At 37.1% G+C, this 24,297-nt stretch overlaps 1 protein-coding gene across 3 annotated transcripts in view; it reads right to left on the reverse strand.

The window, feature by feature from the left end:
- hook1 (hook microtubule-tethering protein 1) overlaps positions 1–24,297 on the reverse strand; it is a 37,865-nt gene that overhangs the window by 4,024 nt on the left and 9,544 nt on the right. For 2 of the 3 annotated variants that reach the window (XM_031899747.1, XM_012960479.3), the window contains exons 3-20: positions 22,558–22,630; positions 20,994–21,044; positions 20,140–20,272; positions 17,405–17,472; positions 15,861–15,923; positions 14,516–14,599; positions 10,285–10,448; positions 8,353–8,493; positions 6,243–6,444; positions 5,721–5,831; positions 5,181–5,268; positions 4,803–4,857; positions 3,690–3,830; positions 2,794–2,887; positions 2,063–2,097; positions 1,897–1,979; positions 708–808; positions 106–207 (exon numbers count right to left, since the gene is read on the reverse strand). In XM_031899747.1, the coding sequence (XP_031755607.1) occupies positions 106–207; positions 708–808; positions 1,897–1,979; positions 2,063–2,097; positions 2,794–2,887; positions 3,690–3,830; positions 4,803–4,857; positions 5,181–5,268; positions 5,721–5,831; positions 6,243–6,444; positions 8,353–8,493; positions 10,285–10,448; positions 14,516–14,599; positions 15,861–15,923; positions 17,405–17,472; positions 20,140–20,272; positions 20,994–21,044; positions 22,558–22,630 (1,789 nt within the window). Of the gene's footprint in view, positions 1–105; positions 208–707; positions 809–1,896; positions 1,980–2,062; positions 2,098–2,793; positions 2,888–3,689; positions 3,831–4,802; positions 5,832–6,242; positions 6,445–8,352; positions 8,494–10,284; positions 10,449–14,515; positions 14,600–15,860; positions 15,924–17,404; positions 17,473–20,139; positions 20,273–20,993; positions 21,045–22,557; positions 22,631–24,297 lie in introns of those variants that run through there. The other variant, NM_001102980.1, reaches the window with a different exon arrangement.

Below are 24,297 nucleotides of genomic sequence, written 5' to 3' on the forward strand. Positions count from 1 at the left end.
AAACCAGTAACAGAGGAGGAGGATTTAATTATGAAAACTGACTCCAACACAGAGCTAGCAGAGTAGGAAAATGTGATTGTTCCCCTTTAATCAAACAGTACTTACCTCTAATAATTCAATTTTTTTGTCTTTTTCTGTTAATTGTTTTCTTAGTAGCATTATTTCCGCTGAGGCTGGGTTTAATTTTGGATCCAAAGTTTTTATCACCTAAGGACAGAAAATGGAACGGTCATCAATCACATAATATAGTGTAGTGCAAAAGGCATCAAGATGCACTGCAAAGAATAAGTGCTACGTACAAGAATGTCATGTGATTAAAAGCAACAATGGAGTGTGCGGCTTAAAAGGGGCATAGCAATTAATGTGTGGTGGCTCTCATGTCACAAATCTGGGCTAGTTACCCAAGACATGGTCTGAGGGCATTCTTTTTAGTTGCATGCATGCCTTTAAATCACTAAATGCCAAATGTGTTATTTTATGACCCACATACATCTAGAGTTTTGGTTTTATAACTTTATAAATTTATTTTTCCCTTGTTTTATTTTTTTAGCAAAAGTTAGGTTTTAACTTACTCCAAAAAGTTCTCCAATCTAAGAATAACCTCATGGCTGAAAAGCCCCTGCAACTGCCCTGCACAACCATTCTGCACTAACCATACCAAATGTATGTATATGTATGTAACCATAAATACTGAACACCACACTTACATTCTTTGCTTTCTCCAAATAAACCTTATAGCGATCTTCCATTGCTTTCATGTCTTCATCTTTCTTTTGCAGTGCTGCTTCTAATTCTTCAATCCTTTGTGCTATCAGAAGAGAGTTAAACTTTAGTTTTTTTCTCACATGTGAAAATAAACCTAAAAAAAACTAGTTTTAGTTAATTACATTTGTATCGGTCTACCAACAGGCATATATACTTGCACCATTAATATGGGGTTTGGGTGGGTGTCCGGGGCTCATGGCTCGAAGGGGGCCCAAGTAACCTGAACGCCAGCCATTTATTAGAAAGCTGTGCTCAAACAACACCAAATCAGTTTATAACATTAATGATCTGACTTCTACAGGTGGGCAAGTTATACATTACTAATTGTCAACCAGCCCGTAATAGTGCTTTCTGACAGTTCTCAGCCTTGTTTAGAGTTTCCATTTCAGGTCAGAGCTGCCATTTCAGGTCATACAGAACAATTCAGCACTTTAACTGCCCATGTATGGGCACCCCAACGGGCCTCCCTGACTGACATTTTCCTAAAACTGGTCAAACTGATTAGGCAGGTTTGATTTTCCTTTCGGATTGGAGGCCGCATCGGCTCATTGTTTTGGTCCACAGTCCACCTTTTAAAGGAACAGTAACACCAAAAAATTAAAATGGATTAAAGAAATTAAACTATAATATACTGCTGCCCTGAACTGGTAAAAGTTGTGTGTTTGCTTCAGAACCACTACTAGAGTTTATATAAAAACCCTGCAGTGTAGCCATGGGGGCAGCCATTCAAAAGGAGAAAAGGCACAGGTTACATAGCAGATAACAGATAAACCCTGTAGAATACAATGGTGTCTAATCTGTTATCTGCTATATAACTTGTGGCTTTTTTCCTTTTTTCCAGCTTCAATGGCTGCCCCCATGGCCACACATTAGCTTATTTATATAAACTATAGTAGTGTTCCTGGAGCAAACACACCAGTTTTACCAGTGCAGGGTAACAGTAAATTATATTTTAATTACTTTAAAACACTTTAATTTTTTGGTGTTACTGTTCCTTTAAATCCGGTTTTGTCAAAATAGCCCAATATCTCCTACCTTAGGTGGACATATTGAGGAGATCTGCTCATTTGGTCACATTAAAACTGGAAAGAATCTGTGTCTTGTGAACAGAAGTGTGTATAGGCAACTTACTGTTCTGATTCACATCTGGTTGCAGATCCTCAAGAAGTTCCCTTTTGGTCTCAATGGCTTCATGTACCTCCTTCAGTTTTTCCCTGTGGGGTATTAATAGGTCAGCCTTTGTCTGTTACGTTAGAACAAAATTAGTTTTGTGTATAGGGTAAATTGTCTTACTTACATTTGAGCTTCAATTGTTTTTTTCAATGTGCTTGACTAAAAATGAAAGTAAGAGGTATTAATACCATAATGTAGACCAGCAAAACTCTAGGGCACTGGCATCCTGCAGATTCTAAAATTCCTGGTACTTAAATGGTTAAATAGACATACACAAGTTTTATGTATAAGGTTTCTGTTCCTAACAATAAATAACAGCATTACTTTTATAACTATTCAGGTTATATATGTATGTATAATTAAAAATATACATACATACATACATACAAACATACATAACCTGAACGTAATGCTGTTATTTATTATTATGAACAAAACTGCACAAGGGAATACAAAAATGCCATGGTTCTTTTTAAAGGAACTAAACCACACTGAGAACAACTTCTATAGACACTAAGCAAAACAGAATTTGATTGAACCACAAAGTAAATTTGGAGTAGAATAAAAAGTAGAAATAGGTAATATAAGGCATTATCACAACCCACCATTCACATTACTATTTGTATAGCATCAGAGCAGTTAAAATAAGTAGGAAGTGGAGATAAAGCCATTTGAGTGAATGGAGATGATTATACCTGTATATTGTACAAAATACTTTCTATTAATTTTGAGTAAACACATAACTCAAATTTAGTTCAAAGGGAAAATCTGATTTTTTTTGCTTGTATACTTGTGGATTTTACATGCAAAAGTGATCATTAAAAACCACAATTATTGATTAAAACGGATACTTACACCAACTGTTTCAGCCTCTGTCCCTTCATTCTGCAAGGTCTTCTGTAGATCTCCAACTTGTAACTGCAGCTCTTCTACACGCTCCGTGTTTAATCTGTTTAAATATTATTTTTAACAGAATGCTTTGGTTAAAGGAACAACACAGAGGAAGATTTATGAAAATTCAATTTTTGTCATTTTTATGGATATGAAAGGATACAAAAACCTCAAAATCCTTGCTTTTGTAAGGATTTTTCTGCAATCAAATAAAAATTATGAAAGCCTCTAAACCACCAATTAAATAAAGATTGTTATAATTTGCCTAGGACAGCTCCCATTGACTCCCACATGACTTTGCCAGCTGTTAAATGGCCTAGTTTTGTACTCATATTTTTCATGGCTTTTACACTTGATAAATAAAAAAACTGTTTTCTATTTTTTAGCGCTAAGTATGATTTGGGGAAATGAAAAAAAATGTGAATGTTAATAAATCTGGCCCATAGTTTTTCTAGGCCTGTGTAATTTAGCCAGCGGCCTGCAACCCTGTGCCTGCCATTGCTAATATTAATGACAGGAAATGGGTTAAAGGAGGCACAGAGGGATTGTGCATTTCTCTGCTGACAGAGTAGCCATTATCTTTCAAGATATATTTTTCCATGATGTAGTATCTAGGCATATAATAAATAATATGAATACTACATAACAGGGGCCCAAAGCTTAATTTTGATGACTGTGCCATGTTAGAGTTATTTTGTTGTTTTGCAATTCCATTTTTCTTATTTTTACAAAAGGCACATTAGCAGGATCAGAGATCCATCTGCCTTAAGGACCACAAGGCTGAACAGAAAACTGAAACCTGTTGTGCAGGATATAGGATTTAGAATTGCATATATTATGCTACATTTTCTTTATGTTACCTGTTTTCCGTTTCCAGTTCACTCATCTTGCGCTGTTTTTCTTCCAGTTGGGTCTGCAAATCTGTAATTTTTTGATTTTCTGACCCCTCTTGTTGTAGGCGCAGCATCTTATTTTCATGATGTAACCTAATAAACATTTCTCTGTCATACAGAGAAGAAAACAGTCATTATTATAAAACTGTTTAAGCAAAAAAAGGCAAAACATCATTTGATACAATTGCTCTTTAGATTATGGGATGTGAACCTGCCTAAGTGACAAGATCAGACATAATAAGTTGCTTGTTTTAGGATATAGATACGATATTCATTTGAATTTCCTTCTCTAAAACTGATATGCCCACATACTAAAAACAACTGGAGTGTACCCACAATGACAAAGAGCATTGACATCAGGCAAGTTAGAAAATCCCATCAGGAAATAACAGTATGGCAAATTAAACCAGTACTCTCTCAGCAGGTCTCTGATGGCCCCAATTTGATCCAATCCGATCTTGTTACGGCTACAAAAATAGACGATGCTGATCATTTACTGATAATTGTCTCTACATGTGTTTTAGCAGAGGCTCAGTATTGTCTATGGTAAAGGAATTTTCTAGTGTTTAGTAGCAGTGACAAGTAGCTGCTACTAAGTAGCTCCATGTGTCTTTGTCTTAAAGGAGAAGAAAAAGCTAAGTCACTTGGGGGTGCCAAAATGTTAGGCACCCCCAAGTGACTTAAATCGCTTACCTTGTACCCCGGGCTGGTGCCCCTGTTAGGAGAAAACCGCACCAGCCCGGGGTACCTGTATCGAGCGTTTCCTTCTTCCGTGTTTCTTCTGCTGCAAATTCCCTGGGCCAGTGCATGCGCATTAGAGTGAAAAGCTTTTCTTGTTAAAGTTCAGCTTTTCACTCTAATGCACATGTGCAGCGTGCCAACGCGGAAGAAGGAAGTGCTCGCAGGTACCCTGGGCTGGTGCTGTTCTCTCTTAACAGGGGCACCAGCCGGGGGTAAAAAGTAACCGATTAAAGTCACTTGGGGGTGCCTATCATTTTGGCACCCCCAAGTGACTTAGGCTTTCCTTCTCCTTTAAAGATGCATTTGTTAAAAAAAAGCAAAAACTCTGATTTTGGTTACCGGTATTCAGCAGGCAGAAGTTCTGCAGCAAGATTGTCAACATTTTTCACTCCATCTAAAAGAATGAAGGTTAGAGTGTGCTTATAATATTAAATCAATAAAAAATGTTTAATACAGTACATAATTTAGTAGCATCTCTTTCTATCCGGAAAACTTCTGACCAAACAGTATTTTAAAAATTATAGAAATAAAACCTTCCTAGCCCGAAGTCACATAACACTCTACACTGCCCTTAGGCAAAAAAAAAAAAAGCAAAAGTTGATTTACAATAGAATCCAGGAATCTTTAATTATATTTCCAAATGGTTCATGTTTAAGAGAAATAAACTGACCTAAAGTGAAAGGATATTTTTGAAATATTGAAATTGTAGAAAGTTACCAGACAGATTGAGATGATCTTGCTGTATCATCGAACACCTTAGCTCCTCATTAGTCTCCTTTAGAGTAGTGCATTGAACTAAAAGCCTCTAAAAAATAAATGTAAAATATTAATACAATAACTTTGGGCTGCAGTCATTAAAGGGGTAGTCTTTGTTTAAATTAAAATGTAGCACAATGTAGAGAGTGACATTCTGAGACAAGCTGCAGTTGGTCTTCCTTTTTTTATGGATTATAATCACTTAGCTGTTTGTTCAGCAGCTCCCCAGCTATAAAGTTTGTTATACAGGGCATTCCATAACATACTTAAAGTTAACTGGAAAGTGAACTACACCTTTAAGCCAATTTATTGATAATCAGCTGCACTTACTTCATCATATGGGTAGAGCAAACATTATCAAAAGTTTAGAAAATTAGCTGCGTTTTACTCCTGGTTTATACATTATTGTAAAAAAACAGAACCAAATAGTACATTTTTGTGTGTTGGTTTAAATGCATAGATTTTTATCAATTAAAATATATATGCTAGAGGGTGTCTTACCTCCTTTTCCTTTAACAGTGCATCCTCCTTTTCTTGAAGTCTTTTCATTTCATAGGCCAATGTATCCGCTCGTTTGGACTCCAAAGAAAGTTTGTTATGAAGCTCTTGAACCTTTGAAAATAAAAGATCTCAGGGTCTACTTAATTGGTACAGGAGAATGGCTTTTTTTGAAATGTTAGTAAATCAAACCTTATAAAAACCATATCAAAGCTGCAGGGCCTGGTGCAAAGCACTTGCTACAAACACTTGGAACCATGTAAACAATGTCTGCCACAGAGTAGTTACTGTGACATTTTGGGGACTCTGATTTCGATATTAACGCATAAAACATCAAGAGAACTCTTTTAACCACTGATTTATCACACTGTACCCCTAAATAAGTGTCTACATTTTCCCCCCAGACTGTATACAATTTACAATAGCCATAAGACAATAAATCAGACCCCTATTAAAGTGTTTTACTTTAACTTTTTCCCCTAAAAGTCCAAAACCTATTACATATTGTATAATTGTTATTCTCACCTGCCTTTTGTAACTTTCTAACTGCACACGAGCAGCATTTGCCTTCTTCAAATCTTCTTCCAAGCTCACTGTATTGTGCATGTACACTAAGTTAGTATCCTCCAGAGATTTCACTTGTCTGCGCAAATCAGCAAGGTCCTCCAGCTTCCTGCGGTAAGTCTCTACTGTTGATTCTAGCTTTGATGCTTTATCTGCAGTAGCTCTAAAGTACAATGTAGTAAAAATAGTATTTTAATTTGAAAGTAATTTAATAATTGATCTAAATCTGTAAATGCATGATATTAGTAGGGCACAGTATAAGAAAAGGAAAAATCCGTTATGTTACATATGGATGGGGAGGTAGTCACATTTTTGCATTAAAGAGATAGTTTACCCTCTAAATATTTGTTCACTTCTGTAAACTGTTCTAATTTGATAAGTTTATGTCTTTATGTTGGCTCTAATAATCATAATTATTAATAATGATTAATTATTACAATGAATAATCCTACTAATCCCTTTGTTATATTAAAAGCAGCTGTTCTAACTGATACAATAGTTGCTAACATTCTACACCCCATGCTGAGATATGCTGAGAAATGTCAACTAATGTAGAAAAATGTTATAGTTCAAAGTCTACTCACAGAAAACAGAGCTGCTAGCTTCAAAGCATTACAGTTCAATTTTGGAAAAATGGTAAAAAAAAATATGAAAAGCAATTAAAAAAAAGTAATTTCTGGTATTTTGTCTGAAAAAAAGTGTTTGAAAGGTAAACTATCCCTCTAAAGCAAATCTTCCTTTGCACTGACAAAACTGTAAATGACAAAGGAAAAATAATGAAAAGTAAGGTTATTCTGAGCATTCTTACAGTTATGTGATATCTGCAAGTTTCTTGGCAAATCGGGCTGAAATCTGGAGGTCAATGAAAGCACGCAAGTCTTTATAAAGAGAATTCCTTTTCTGCCCAGTATAAATATGTAGTGATGTGCTTTCCCCAGGTTTGGATGTATGCCTGCACAAAATCACTATATATATGCTACCAACTGTATCTACTGCAAGTACTAATAAATGTTACTGCATCTCAAACTACAGTGTAAAAGCCTGGACAGGATATTAGAGTGACTGTTAGAATGATAAATTATATTTCTAACCATAAAGAAAGAGCAAATTCAATTACAGTGCTGCTTCAATAATCCACCTGCTTTAATCCACCTGACATTTAATTGATTTCATCTACTTTATTGCCAAGAATATTTATAGAATAATTGCCTGGTATTAAATGAGGCAGGCGAAGAAGAAGCATAGCGATAAATCAAATACTACTCAGGGAAAAATATGCTTAAGCAGAGCCTGTACACATACATCTACATTAAGGGTGAAGTACCTATTCATATTTGCCAGACAATGCAGACCTAAGAAATCTAAGCAACTGTGCAAATGATCTATAGTACTATGTCATTTCTAGGATCACTTAACCTAGTGTCTAAAACGAATATTGACCTAGTTTTAGAGTGATTTTAGCAAAAAGATACCAGTTTAAAGGCCAGTATGGAAAGCTGCAGAACAAAAGATGTAAAACAATTCAAACACACACAAAAAATAAAAGGTTATACTAAAATGTCATAATAAAAGCTCCTTTATGTGTTCATTATCTAACACACTGTGGACCATTTACTAACACTGGGACAACTTTGCCCTAGTACAGAAAGGCATTGCATTCCACAAGTTTTGAGCAATCTATTTTACGTTGCTATCAGTTGCCACTTAAGTCATTATTGATCCATGTTAGGGCTGCTCCACATTACTTATACACAAAAGACAACAACCAAAGGATGTCAATATAAAAGTACTCATAATGGTGATGGTTCCAATTTAAATGGTATTTTCATTGGAATGGTACATTCAGCATATCAGATAACAAATTCTGAAAGGTACACCCACAAAGCTTGTTTCCTTTAGAATATGTTTTCCACCCTACGCTCTGCCAACCAGATGTATTTGCCCATTCTAACAATTTTTTTTGCTAGTGAAGCACGAACACAAATAAGACAATTCTCTAGAATGGAAAGCTCAAGACCATTTAGGACTTTTCAAGTCCATAACTAATGTGAAATCCATTTTTTGCAGGTACCTAAGAATATCTATTTCATCTTTCAAAGCCCTTGATTCTTCAGCAAGGCTGGCCAGTTCTACATTTCTATTTTGCGTTTCAACCAACTGTTTTTCCAGTTCCTCACAGTGAATTCGATAGTCTTCTTTTGCAGCTTCAAGCCTGAAAATGAAAGGATGTGATTGTTTACTAGAATTTGACGTGATCACCATAATAAAAGACTATATACAGCATATACCAGCATCAGCGGCACCAAATCTCAGAATTTTCTACATTCATCCATGACACTGGATGAGTGTAGCAACCAACAACATTTTCTCTGCATGCACATTTTTATTAGCAAATGTGTCTAAGATTGGTTCTGGTATGAAATGACATGAGAGGAGGGAGGAAATTTTCTGCAGGCATGGATACGTGGTGAATTTCCGCATTTTGCCATTGGTGGATTTTTTTTGCTAAACGGGTGCAAAAAATTAGTCATGGAAAAGTTTGCCGTGCATCAAAAAGAAGAGCTACGGTCGAGCCAAATTGGGCGTGGTGGCATTAACACTCATTCTGACATGACCAAGACTCTTTTTGATGTGAATTTTGCCACAGCGACATTTTGTGCCCGTTTTCCAAAAGAATCAACAAATGCCGAAATGCGGAGATTTGCCAAGAAACCATGCCTGGTACAGCCTGCATACCTCAGTACATTTTTCATCCCATCCAACTTTCTGAAAGTGGTTGGACTGTAGCCTTTTTAATATCAGCATAAACACATAGGGGCACATTTACTAACCCACGAACGGGCCGAATGTGTCCGATTGCGTTTTTTTCGTAATGATCGGTAATTTTGCGATTTTTTTCGGCATCTTTACGACTTTTTTGTATTTTTTGCGATTTTTTCGGCGTCTTTACGATTTTTGCGTAAAAACGCAAGTTTTTCGTAGCCATTACGAAAGTTGCGCAAAGTCGCGATTTTGCGCAACTTTCGTAATGGCTACGAAAAACTCGCGTTTTTACGCAAAAATCGTAAAGACGCCGAAAAAATCGCAAAAAATACGAAAAAGTCGCAAAATGTTCGTTTCCAATCGGAATTTTTCCAATTCGGATTCGAAATCGTGTCTTAGTAAATCAGCCCCATAGAATCACACTAACATTTCCAATAACCAGATCGATTAGATATACTGGTTAAGGGGGGTCTTGAGCACACAACAGTATCCTTTTCTAAGTCTAATGTCACACAGTGATTCTTCTCTGCCAGCCGAGAATAGACCAAGGAAGCATTTTCAATGGGAGATTCATACAAGTCTAACAAATGTTTCCAGAGGTCTTTTAACAGGTAATAAAAAAACACATTTTAAATAAGAAGTAGAGACCAATTGTAAAGACTGTTTAAATCAGAGCAAATCTTTCACACAGCTATCCACTTTGGATAGAGTAAACCATAAGGCAACCATATCAATTGTGTTTGCACCAGTTTAAAAAATTTAATTATACTAGTAACAGATAACATTAGCTGCTTTTGGTAAGGATGGATGCATGATGGCTCTAGGTGGATTGTCCTAAAAAGAATTAAAAGGCGTGTTTCTTAATTATATCTACATTAAACAGGATTTTAGGGCCACCACCTGATAACTACAACTACAGTGTTCTGCAGCTTAAGTACCTGCCAGTTTTTCTTTTCCAACACTGGACTGGTACACTTGTATTTCCCAAGATCCCTATCTCCCTTCACCATTATTGAAGTTCCATGGAGAGATAAAAGGAGCCCCCAAATAAATTTTGCTCCCTGGGAAAGGTGAGAAGATGAAGGTGTGACAGATGAAGGTGTGACACTCACTTGAATACCATTCTGGGCTGTTTGTTTCAGCAAAGAGGAGTACCACCCTAAGGTCTGAGTGATAATCACTGACTAACTAATTTCTATCCCCCAGTAATTAACTCCTTCCTACTCCTTTAAATAAGTACCTGTAGTTATCTTCTTTCATCTGCTCCAACTGCATTTGCATTTGAGAATATTTCTTTGACACCATGATACTTGGCTCATCAAATGTATCCAGCTGGTTAAGTCTTTCATTCTGAAGTTCAGTTTCAGCAATTAAACAGTTTCTTTCATCCTGCAGAGCAGCCACCTATAAGGATGAATGAAATAGGGAATTTAGTTCTAACAGATGTATAAAAGCACAAAAGCAATGACTCAAAGCACACAGTCTAAGGGCAATGCCACACTGGACAAATCAGGGCTTTGTAGCAAACTATTCCCAGCTAAATGGTTAGGTAACAAAATGCTCTAAATTGACCCTCAGTCGTTTCTGTAGCAATTACCTCTATACAAAGGTGTATTTTCATTTAGGTGACTGTCACTGAAAATTCAGTAATTAGTTTTGAGTGAATGGTGCCCAGAAAGGCTAAAATTGTTGTTAAACTACAAATCCCAGAACCCCCCAGCTGCCTTCAGCTGTCTCTACTAGAAAATAAAGTTCAACGACAGCTCAACAGTTTAACGTTGTACACTCAAATTTAATTTTTTTAACAATAATTACACTTTCTGGCCTTGGGACCCACTCTGCCATGTACATCATTTGCATCGAACATGCATTAAGAAAGATATTCCATTTTAGATATACACAAAATAGAGGTTTGTGAGTAGCAAAGTCATGCTTGAAGAGCATGCATAAGCTGTATTGAGCAAGATGTGGAAGAGCTGGGGAAGAGTTCATGTTCAGTTTGACAGTGCATACTATTAGTGCATTCATGGATTAATGAGACATAGGCTGGCATCAGTTTAGTGGTGTGAAGCTCCTGTAAATAAGCTTAGTGCACTACAAACAACAGAATTTGTTAACATATAGCGGTAACACATTAGATCTCCAAAAGAAAGTAACATACCTCACTCACATCCTTGGTCAATATCATTGGTGAATGAAACCTTACAAGTAAATTGGTCAGGCATTAATTTAATAAGCTATGAATTTATGAAAGAGGCTCTAACACATATCAAGTGCCCTCCAAGTTAAGCAGACCAGCACACCAGACAAAACTAGGAAATTTAAGTACAAGTAAGGTTCTCCCTTTAACCCCCAAATCCATACAATACCTATTTATTTATAAAGCATGTGCAGCAAATCACTGAAATGTCCAAGGGGCTAGTCTCTCTGTCTTCCCTACGTAAACCTTCAGTGACACTTCGACTCTTTTCGCAGCTTGCTATTTAAAAGAACAAACTTCCAACATTAAGCTAGTTTCGTATTATGGGGCAATCTAGTAAAGAAAGCAATGATGCTCTTGGTTTTATTTTGCCATGGCAAGAAAAAAACAAAGTATAGAGAGGGGGGTCTAAATGTTGATTCAACAACACACTGAATACATATATTATACTGCATTAGAAATGCCTTTTGAAGGCACAAGATACACATCTGCATGGAAGTCAGGAGAAACTAAAACATTCAGGAGAGGTAACCTGATGTTAAAATGAGTAAATATGTAATAAACTGTTGACAAAACACAAGGCCACAAGGCCCAACATAGGATAAAAGTTCACTAAAGATCACTTCTGGTATTTCAAAAGTGCAGCAGAAATATAACAAATCTTATGTAATCAATGACAGGTAGAAAAGCTTGCAATGGAGCACAGCATAACTACTAAAATCATGGCCCAAGTCAAGGTCAACAAATATGGAATGGTTGTTCTTGCATAAAATGTGGGAGTTAGGCCAGCTAAATTGGTCAATGTGATCTCAATGCCTGATTTCTTTGTCATTTATTAACTAGGGGACAGGAATAGAACATCAAAATGTATGTTACACAACTATTTAGATATTTTACAACTAACTTTTATGTAAAGCAGGTTTTTTTAGAAAGCTTCTAAAGCTTATTTTCATTTTATTTTTTACAAAAAAGGTAAAACATTTTAGTCTTCCAGTTCAGGGGCATTATCTTACAACTGTTTTTTCCTTGTGGATTTATGATCAGAGATTTTCTTAATATTTTTTCTTTGGTATATATATATATATATATATATATTAGTACACAGTACCCTATACAAGTCTAAATATATATATATATATATATATATATATATATATATATATATATATAAATATATATATATATAAATAAAAAGAAATCAGAAAATGAATTTTGCTTTCTTCTAAAAACCTCTTTACTTTAAGACAACCATTCTTTAAAAAAAAAAAAAAAAAAATACGTAAACAAATAAAGTGCAGGGCAAGGTGCAAAGTGCAAAATATTGCTGCATTAAAAATCTTAAGCCAAATTAATTAACAATGCCCCAGATGCAAGTGCTGCAAATGAGCTTCAAGGGCTGTGATTTTGCTCCTCTTAATACTCAAACATTTTTGTTTTGGGCATTAGTAAGTGATCCCTAAGGGCAGTGACACACGAGGAGATTAGTAGCCTTGTGACAAATCTCCATTGTCACAGGCGACTAATCTCCCCGCAATGCCATCCCACTGGCTAGAATGTAGATCGCCGGTGGGATGGCATACGCAGCACCGCGATTTGCAGAAATTGGCCAATTTGCCGAAAGTTTCCTCTCAAGGCACCTTTGGTGACTGACAAATTGCGGCACCGTGTATGCCATCTCACCAGCGATTTACATTTTAGCCGGTGGGATGGCATTGTAGGGAGACTAGTCACCCACAACAAATCAGGCACAGATCTGCTTTTATGTTATCTTCATCAAAGAAGATAACATAAAAGCGACTAATCTCCCCGCAATGCAACTAATCTCCCGCAATGCCATCCCACCGGCTAGAATGTAAATCGCCGGTGGGATGGAATATGCAGCACCGCGATTTGCCGAAATTTGCCGAAAGTTTCCTCTCAAGGCACCTTTGGTGACTGACAAATTGCAGCACCGTGTATGCCATCCCACCAGCGATTTACATTTTAGCCGGTGGGATGGCATTGTAGGGAGACTAGTCACCCACAACAAATCAGGCACAGATCTGCTTTTATGTTATCTTCATCAAAGAAGCAGATCTTGCCATGCATGCCCAGTTTATGACTATAAACTATATCCCCAGAATGAATACTTAAAGAATAAGTAAACCTTTTTCAGGTCTCTCATTAAAAAAAAAACCCAGCTAATGCACAGACTGGCTCCTGCTGCCTCCCGGCATACGCAGAAGGCTCTCCACTCCGACAACCTTGTCGAATTGAAGAGAGAACTGAACAGGACTGGGGGCAGGGCTTCACTCTGCACAAGGAAGCAAAGAAGAAGAATACCTTCTGACTGAGGAACCAGGTCAGAGAGAATGCTGGGACAAAGGTAGGTAATTCTGGAGGCTGCTTAGAGTAATTTTACTCATAGAAAAAAAAAGGTTTACTTATTCTTAATTATGAAGTGACCTATTAAAGAATCTCACCAAACTGGAATATATATATATATATTTAGTGATGGGCTGTGTGCTCCCTCAGAGATCACATGACTAGAAATAATGCAGTTATAACTGTAACAGGAAGAAGTGTGGAAGCAAAAGACAGAAGTCTGTCCATTAATTGGCTGATGTGACATAGCCTGTATGTGTGGCTTGGCTTGTTTGTGTGCACTGTGAATCCTGTGGTTCCAGGGGGCAGCCCTTAATTCTTAAAATGGCAATTTTCTATTTAGGATTACCCAATAGAACATACTACTAAAAAAGTATATTTTTATGAAAATGGTTTATTTAGATGAAGCAGGGTTTTACATATGAGCTTGTTTATGCAGTATATTTTTATAGAGACCTACACTGTTTGGGGGTATAGTTTTCCTTTAAACCACATATTCCCAAATTGTGGTGCTGAACCCCCATACCCCCCTTTCCTGCCCCAACAGGGGTCAAAGGTATGTATGAAGATATTTCCATCTATAGGCTACAGGAAAAGATCTGGAGTGAATGATTATGTGCTGTTTTTATATTTTCTGGAATCTGATTTCTAAACAGTCTTCTGTGCTTTATATTACAAGCTCAGGACAACTGCTTACACTATTCTCAATCTGATAAAAGTACTTTTTCTGAAAAATGAAAACATTGAAAGTATCATAACAATCAATTAATATTTTCTCCTCATGTTGTTACATTGTTCCATTTAAGGGATTTTATAGAGAAACACTTACTATATATGTTGGAAAAAATTTTCAATTCTCATTTCCTAAAGCTATACAAACATTTTCCATTGAACTAAAGTAACTTACCTGTAAGTCAAGCTCTTCACAACGTTGTTTTAGCTCTTCTTGTTCTGCTTGTGCTTCATGCAGTGCATCAATTGTCCTCCTTAGCTTACATGTGACAATGAAGATAAAATACTCATTAAAGAAAATCACTTTTTGGGCACATAGATGGACTATGCCAGCCACAAATGCATCTGCAGTGACAAACAAAAATGGCCCTTTATTGAAACTCCCTATAGATCTTTTTAAGTCCCTGCCTGTGTTTCAGATGAAGGGTGGGTATGTCCAAATGGTCCCTGCCGGAAGCACAGTAGGAGGGAAGTAACCAATCACAGCTCTGCAGTCACACATGCAAAGACAGGCTTCAGTTCCCTATCAGGTCAGCCTAGCTGCTGACTGGTTCCTATCCTACATTGCAGTGTGCCGAATACCGCTGGCCCCCTCACAGTCTGGGAAAGAAGGCAGCAGGAAGTGGAACAGATGGGCGAGAATAGTGGGATTTTTAAGAAATTTTCAATAAGTCAGCCCAAAACACTACTTCATAAAACACATTCCTTCTTTATTTAGATGAGTAATTGGCACAAGATTGTTTTTGGCACAATATGTCCCCTTTAATGTTCTTGGCAGAATCCCTATTCTTAAGTTTACTTGTTTATTTAATATTAATTATAAAACGCTATACATATACAATAGTGGACTGTGGTAATAGGTGCAAAATGACCTACAGACCAAGCAACATATGAGGCAGTTCCTTTAATTTTTCTTAGAGAACTGTCTAAAAATATCAGGTGCTGATCAGCTGCTCAAGGTAAACAAACCTGGAGTAAACTTTGTACCAGTTAACAACTTCTCATACACCTTCAGATTTACAGAGGTATAAAATAAAGATATTAAAACAAAAGGTTACCCATATAATAGTATAATAACACCACTGTTTAAATTAACTCCTCTATCCACAGGACTGGTCAATTTTGAAATATATTGCTTTTTTGACAAATGCTGGTAGCCCCTGGTCTATACTAGTCTTTAAAATTTATCACAACTGGTCTGACTCATTAAAATATGGTTCCGTATAAAATAGCAAACCACAGCCACATTAAATAGTTGCTCTGAAAACAGGCCAATCCATGGCTAAGCAAATGTGCCACAACTCTGCATATTTGCATGTATTCAGAGAACAGAGAGGATGCAGATGGGCATGACTGGAACACAATGGCTGATGTACTGTAATATTAATTGCATGCTGTTTGCATCCTTCCTAGGGTTTAACAATAAAGTGGATATTACCTTAACTGTACGATTTGGCATACAAATAAGACAGCTAGTGAAATTTGCTCTGTCCTGTTTTGCACTAAGAAAAATGACATACCTGGCTTTCTAGGTCTCCTGGTAGATCACTGGTAGGAGAGTCCAAAGTATCCTTACTCATCAACTATAAAATAATAAAACAGTGTTCAGCATTTTTATAAAATGTACTGCTGCATTATGATGTGCAAATTACCCAGTGTGCCAGTCACATCAATAAAATACTATAAGAAACATCCACCTATTTGCATATTGGGATATGTGAAATGATTCAAGTTTAGCACTGTTTTAGCAAGCTCAAAAACAGACTCAGTGGCAGATTTACTAAAACTTGATCTTTCCTCATTTTTTTTTATTTTTAAATTTGAATAAACTCGTTTCCACGAATGTCTGACATTTACTAAAATGTCTGAACTAAAAAAGTTAGTGTGGGAAAAAGTTGCAGAAAAGTCATGAAACTGCGGCTCTAATTATTGCACCAAACCTATAGTTTTTTGAACTATCACACAAAAAAACAGCATCAAAAATCCAAAAACTTCTAAAGTTTCGTAGCAAAGAAAGATACTTTAGGGAATAGGCATCTTCCATTGACTTCTACATGATCTCGCCAAGTTTTAGCTGGTGAATTGTCGGATTCGGATTTTTAGCCGTTTTGAGGCATAGTAAATTTCTAAAAAGTCACAACTTTCTTTTTCTGCAACTTTTTCCAGTTTTGGTACAGAAAAAAACCCCAAAATCTGAAGGTTAGTAAATGGCCCCTTAGTGTTTGTCTGGGACTATATTTATCAATATCATATTTATTTCTAGGGCTTTTTTATGAGTATAAATTAAAGGGTGAACTTAAACTTCCACCCACAGATAGATATGCCCCCAAAACTCCTACAAGAATATAGAGTAGCAAACCATCATTTAGGCAAAATGTACCAAGCTCTATTTTCACTCTTTGATAAAATTGCCCTTAGTAGTCAATGGCAATTAGTAACTACAGGAAAAATGATCTTTCTCTATTCAATCATTTATCTGTTCAAATTGAAAAAGGTTTGTGTAAGTGGATTTATAAAGAGTATATAAATAGTAAGACAGATATCTGCAAAAGCACTGCCACTCTGTAACAAAGAATGGAAGACAGAAGTTCTGCATTGCTGTGCCACACTGCTGTCACCATTAATATTTAAACTATTTATTTTACTCACTAATTTGCCATTGAAAACATTGGGAAAAAAAATAATGTAAATTAAAAACTTGCTTAGAATTACAATTTCTTTCATAATAGTTAGCACATATTTAATTCAGACACAGCTTTTTGGATGTAAATTACTTTACTAATAAAAAACATATAAACTCATAAAGGACAAGGAACCCCTGATTCACTTGAAAGTGCCAATACCTTAGGCACCCTGCTGCATAACTTTTGTGGCACACCCAAACCCTGTAAATTTAGCTTTCTTTGTTCTTATTTACGGTAAAAGATTGCAGTTACCCTTCTAAGCCCTGATGCCCTATAACACAAAAGTGTGATATAAAGGAGCTCAGCCATTTGTTATCTGCACTGCAATTATCTATTTTTAATTTTTATCTCAGTCTATTGGAGGCCAGGTTAATTCTTACCTCTTGAATAGCAGTCATTACAACATGCTGAACTGACTCTTCCAGTGTCATAATGACCTGAATGTGTTCTGAAAGAAGAAAAGCTAATTAAAGGCAAAGTATAGAATACAAACTTTTTATTTATACTATTTTTTAGTAAATGACTAAGTGAATAGTAAATTTTTTTTAAAGTGATAATGGTATCTTACTATCAATATTAATGATACTTTCGCCCTGAACTCAAATCCAAAAGCAGGCAGCTCCCAGAAGTGTAGAATCCCCAGATTCATATATACCAACCAAAGAGAGAACACACAAGGGAAGATCCTATAGCATATAACCAATGGTTTCAAAATCCTATAACCAACTGGCAGGGAATGTAAGTAAAAAGTATCAGATAAGGGTCCTGGAGCGCTTCAGCAGTGGCCAGCGTCTTCTTCTTTGATACTTTTAACGCTTGTACTTTTAGCTGTTTTGTGAGTAGACATCTGTTGTAACTATTTATATATCATAAAAATCTTTATTGCACAATTGTTGTCTTTCACACATCGAGTGAATGGGTTGCCATAACTTAAAGGAACAGTAACACCAAAAAATAAAAAAGGTTTAAAGTAATAAAAATAGAATGCACTGTTGCCCTGCACTGGTAAAACTGGTGTGTTTGCTACAGTAACACTACTATAATTTATATAATAAGCTGCTGTGTAGCCACGGGGGCGGCCATTCAAGCTGGAAAAAAGGAGAAAAGGCACAGGTTACATAGCAGATAACAGATAAGTTCTGTAGAATACAATAGTGTTTTATCCAGGGCTGTGGAGTCGGTAGATAAATTCTCCGACTCCGTCTTCTCCGTTTCTGATACTTCCGACTCCGACTCCTCTGTTTTTAATATGCTAATGTATTTAATACATTCATTGAAGGAAAGGAAGGAGACATACATGTCATTTAACCACAGAACTACTGGCTCTGCATTGGGCTTTATTCTTATAGCAGAGAAGTAATTAATTATGACTGTTTGTGAATTGGGACATTTAAACTTGCTTTATTTTTTTTTTATTTCCATTTAAATTTAGTAGGAGTCGGTTCATTTTTTGCAGACTCCGACTCCAGGTACCCAAAATTGCCTCCGACTCTTCGACTCTGACTGCACAGCCCTGGTTTTATCTGTTATCTGCTATGTGCCTGTGCCTTTTCTCCTTCGAATGGCTGCCCCCATGGCTACATAGCAGCTTATTTATATAAATTATAGTAGACTTTTACCAATGCACGGCAGCAGCACATTATATTTATAGTTACTTTTATACAGTTTCATTTTTTGGTGTTACTGTTCCTTTAAATGTAAAGGGATAAAAGGAGAACTAAACCCTAAAGATGAATATGGATAGAAATGACGTATTTTATATACTAACCTGACTGCATTAGAGTAAAGACAGGTTTGGTTATTTAATTCTGACAATAATTGCACTGGTTTCAAAGCTGCCATATAATGTTAATGTGAATGGATTAATAATCAGCCTTATACTGTTACATTTATATTCTATGGATACATTATATTGTAAGACGGTCCCTAAGCTCCGTAACTGACAGCAGCACAGAGCATGTGCAGTGAATCAGCAGAAAAGAAGATGGGGAGCTACTGGGGGCAATTTTGGAGGCACAGATCTTCCCTGCTAAAGGGCTTTGTTTGCCTTGGGCTGGTACAGAAGCCAGGATATAATGTACAACATATCAATTCTTTAGAAAAGCTTTAATTCTCCTTTATGCTGATTATTGATAAGTGAGCATTGTGTTTGTGAGTGTTTAGGCAGGAGGGTGAGCATTGTGGTGGACCCTTACCTGATAAATTTTACTTACTTACCCAGCTAATTGGTAACCGAATTTTGAAATATTATAATTATACCATTGGTGACACACTATAGGAGTTTTTCCTTGTCCCCTCTCTCTCATCAATGATAGTAATTCTGCAACTATGACTTCAAGCATTTAGAACCCCTTCCATCCTCACCCCAAGTTTAGCAATAACATTTGATGGATCCCTCAAGAACCTTTCCTGACACAGAGATGTTCATTCTCCCTTGATACTAGTCTGGGAGGTGACACTGAAAGTTATAACACAGAGCTGCAGCCAAAGACAAACCATACAGTGACTGTGGGAGACCCTAGTCTGCTAAAGCTGAGATGCTAACTTTTAAGTAACCTTGCCACTTCCCTGCAGGCGTGCATTGGTATAATTTCTGTCCAACATAGCAACAACAGCTTCCGAATTTATGGCAAATACCTCAGTTTTTCTCACCTTCAGTGAGAGGCTTTGTTTTATTTTTAATTTTTTTTTGGGGGGGGGGCATTTTACTTGTTGACAGGGCCTACCACCCAGGACTAATAATTTGGGTATCCTAGAGGGAGGGCCCTGCTAACTGGTGGCTACAGGTGGCTCTGTATATATACCATTAGCTTTGTACATTTGCTAAATGTATTTTTGGGTTTATATTCCTATTCCAAAAGAAAACTTGTGAAAAGCATGGCCTTCTCTCAGATCCACAGGCTTCCAGCTACAAGTCTCATCCTTTTTAGCTAGGCTCAAGGGCTTTGAGACTGATATAACTTTCCTATAAAAAGTGTTGTCATTTATGTTCCCTATACTACTGAGAACATATTACATATGAAAATTACTAAATGAAAATCCCTCCAGTTGCAGTAGGTAAGCTAGCAGTAGTAGAAGAAACAGTCCAAGAGAAATGCTATCGTGAACAATGTACCTTGTTTCTTTTCACAATTAACAGCACATCCCAATATCAGCTGAAGTAATCTGCCCATTTCCGTTGCATCTGAATGGTCTGCAATTAGATTTAGATTTGGCAGGAGGAATTCCAAAATATGCTGGTCTAGGAACTATGATAATGAGAAAAAAAAAGTTTACTGTTTAAAATGTTGTGTACGGTGTACTTCAAAGTTTACTGCAAAGGAAAATGAATGTTCTATATTTTATAATGGTCTGAGTCACTGCATTCATTTACTAAACTTACAGGAAAAGGAAAGGTAGAATCACTGAAGGGTGCTAAAATAATAGGTACCCCACCAGTGATAGTAAGTAGTAGGATAAGATAGTAGGCCCAGGGTACCTGCAAGCAAGCAATCCTACTCCTCTGTCATTCATGGCGTTACTTGTGCGTGTGCAGTAGAGTGAAAAGCTGAACTGTAACAAAAAATATCAGTTTTTTTCACTCTACTACTCATGCGCTGGCCCTAAGATTATGAAGAAAGAAAACAAGAGGAAGAGGATTACTCACTGGTACTACGGGCTGGTGTAGGTAAAAGATTACAATCACTGGGGGGCTGCCACACCCACATGACTGTACCTTTGCTTCTCCTATAACAAAGATGTACAATGACATTCAAAGTACACATTAGCAGCCAGGGTAACCATATCAGTGGACAAGTATACAGCAAAAGGAGAGAATACTCTTATTTCATTATAGAAACCTTTAATCCTAAATCTGATTGGAGAAGTATATTACTGGTGCATAACAATGTCTATGAATGTGGAATGTGTGTAGAATACACAAAGAAAAAAAAAAAACAGAACCAAGAATTGTTATAGAAATATTCTTACCTCACGGTAATAATCAACAATGCCTTGTAGAATTTTCTTCAGATTATGAATCTTAAAAACAAAAAGTAAACCATTTTAATATGTTAACATATATGTGCCATTTACAGAATCACATTATATATACCTTCCTCTTATGTACCCAACTAATCGACTTTAAGGACATATGAACCCCACACACAAAAATGAAATCAGTGAACAACCTCTTTGAAGTCGTGAAATACCTGGCACTCTGGCTAATAGTAAGGCTGCAGCATTCCCTTAATCACTTCCTTCTCATTAATCATTTCCTTAACCTCCTCTAAACCACTCAGCCCCCTCCCTCAGGAATTTACTCTGTTGGCTCCTGGGCATGCTCAATTCTTCCCACCTCAGATTACTAAATATACCCTCCTGTCTAGCAGCCAATTAAGACATGGCATTGCTGGTTCCTATAGAAACTCTGCTCTAGCTGTCTGCTCCTTTTTTTCTCCTTAAGATTGTTTTTAAGAGTTGGCCCTGGGGCCAAACGATCAAATTATTATGACGGGTATAGGTAAAGTCGGTCCGGGGACCACATCAACGAGCCGATGCGGTCCCCGATCTGACTAGATTTTTTAATGTGCCCGATAGATATCTGGCCAATTTTAGGCCAGATATCAATTGGGCAGGCCCGTCGGTAGTGCCCGTACACGGGCCGACTAGCTGCCTTAACTCCTCTCCTGAGCTTTGTAGTAAAATGTAGGGTTTACATGTCCTTTAAGTTCATTTGGTTTGGCTCATGTAAGAGGTAAAAGATATATAATCACTATATAAGTTGACAAAAAAAAATTATATACAATATATCTTGTACAGATACATACTAAACGGAGACCCCTAAACCTTGCAGGTCTCTTTACAAAAATTAATTACATATAACAGCCCATATGTAAAAACACTGTTATATAAATTAAGTAATTTCAGAAAAATTATGCTTTTTGTACAGGCATAGGATCTGTTGTCTGGAATGTTTGGGACCTGGTTTGGGTTCTGCCAGGTGATCTCTGAGGGAGTTTACATTTTACATTTACAAATAACTTTTAAAGCACGAAAAATGTTTAATATTGGAACATTGCTTACAAATATGTTTTGTTTTATTAGGCAAAAAAATATTTTATGGGTTGATGTCCTTTAAGGGCAGGTAAGGGAAACAGGCTTTGCCAAATTGCAAGACTTTTGGTTTTCATGTTTGAAGGATAATCATTTTTTACAGGGGTATAGTTATTTAAGTTACATTTTAGCGCAGATTTATCAAAGCATGAAATCAGAGCTCACCACAGTAAACTTCCCCCACTTTCTATATTTTTCTGTTGGGTTTTTAGGAGGTAGATTTATCAATGGGCAAAATGTAGCAAAATGTAGTTCACTGATAAATGTGCCTTCAAAAATTCCATAGAAATGAATATAGCAGAGGAATTTTGCTGTGGTGAGCCCGAATTCTACACTTTAATGAATCTGCTCCTTGCTGTACGCTATAATATAGTATTTTAATGTCCCTGTCATATTGTCAGCTATTTGCACATCACAAAATAAAAAGAACAAAAAGTACCTTAATCCTTTTATTGTCTCCTACATCATCTTTAATGCGTGAAAGCCAACTCACATCAAACCAAGTGTAATCTCTGTGAAAAGAGAAAAGGAAAATTATGATCCCTCCTAAAAAGTATCTAGATCTCTAAATCTACAAATGCAAGAAACTCTAAAAGAGTTTCCAGTGCCTAGATATAGTCACCCTAGAACAGTGATCCCCAACCAGTGGCCAACCCCTTGGATGTTGCTCTCTGTCACCTCAAAGCAGGTACTCATTCTTGAATTTCTGGTAAGGAGGCAAGTTTTGGTTGCATAAAAACCAAGGGTAATGCCAAACAGAGCCTACTGTAGGCTGCCAGTCCACATAGGGGCTATTAAGTAGCCAATTACAGCTCTTACTGGCACCCCCAGGAACCTTTCTTATGCTTGTTTTGCTCCCCAACACTTTTTCCTTTTACAGTGAGGAACATAAGTATTTGAACACCCTGGGATTTTGCAAGTTCTCCCACTTAGAAATCATAGAGGGGTCTGAAATTCAACATTGTAGGTGCATTCCCACTGTGAAAGGCAGCATTAAAAAAAAAAAATTCAGGAAATCACATTGTATGATTTTTAAAGAATATATTGGTATTGCACTGCTGCACATAAGTATTTGAACACCTGGCAATCAGCAAGAATTCTGGCTCTCAAAGACCTGTTACTCTGCCTTTAAAAAGTCCACCTCTACTCCACTCATTAATCTAAATTAGTAGCACCTGTCTGAGTTCTTTAGACATCTGTCCACCCCACAATCAGTCAGACTCCAACTACTACCATGGGCAAGACCAAAGAGCTGTCAAATGACACCAGAGACAAAATTGTGGACCTCCACAAGGCTGAAAAGTGCTACAGGCGCAATTGCCAAGCAGCTTGGTGAAAACAGATCAACTGTTGGAGCAATTGTTAGAAAATGGAAGAGGCTAAAGGCAACTGTCAGTCTCCCTAGGACTCACCTCGTGGGGTATCACTGATGATAAGAAAGGAGAGGAATCAGCCCAGAACTACAAGGAGGAGCTGCTCAATGACATGAAGAGACTGTGGGACCACAGTTTCAAAGGTCACTGTCGGTAGAACACTACGCCGTCATGGTTTCAAATCATGCATTGCACGGAAGGTTCCCCTGCTCAAGTCATCACATGTCCAGGCCCGTCTGAAGTTTGCCAATGACCATCTGGATGATCCAGAGGAGGCATGGGAGAAAGTCATGTGGTCAGATGAGACTAAAGTAGAACTTTTTGGTCTAAACTTCACTTCACTGGAGGAAAAATAAGGATTTGCATCCCAAGAACACCATCCCTACTGTGAAGCATGGGGGTAGTAACATCATGCTTTGGGGGTGCTTTTCTGCGAAGGGGACAGGGCGACTGACTGCACTGTATTAAGGAGAGGATGAATGGGGCCATGTATTGTGAGATTTTGAGCAATAACCTCCTTCCCTCAGTCAGAGTACTGAAGGTCGGTCGTGGCTGAGTCTTCCAACATGACAATGACCCGAAGCACACAGCCAGGATAACCAAGAGGTGGCTCGGTAAGAGGCATATCAAGGATCTGGAGTGGCCTAGGCAGTCTCCAGACCTAAATCCAATAGAAAATCTTTGGAGGGAGCTGAAACTCTATGTTGTTCAGCGACAGCCCCGAAACCTGACAGATCTAGAGGAGATCTGTGTGGAGGAGTGAGCCAAAATCCATGTTGCAGTGTGTGCAAACCTGGTCAAGAACT

The sequence above is a fragment of the Xenopus tropicalis genome, chromosome 4 (assembly GCF_000004195.4).
Source record: "Xenopus tropicalis strain Nigerian chromosome 4, UCB_Xtro_10.0, whole genome shotgun sequence".
NCBI classification, from domain to species: Eukaryota; Metazoa; Chordata; class Amphibia; order Anura; family Pipidae; genus Xenopus; species Xenopus tropicalis.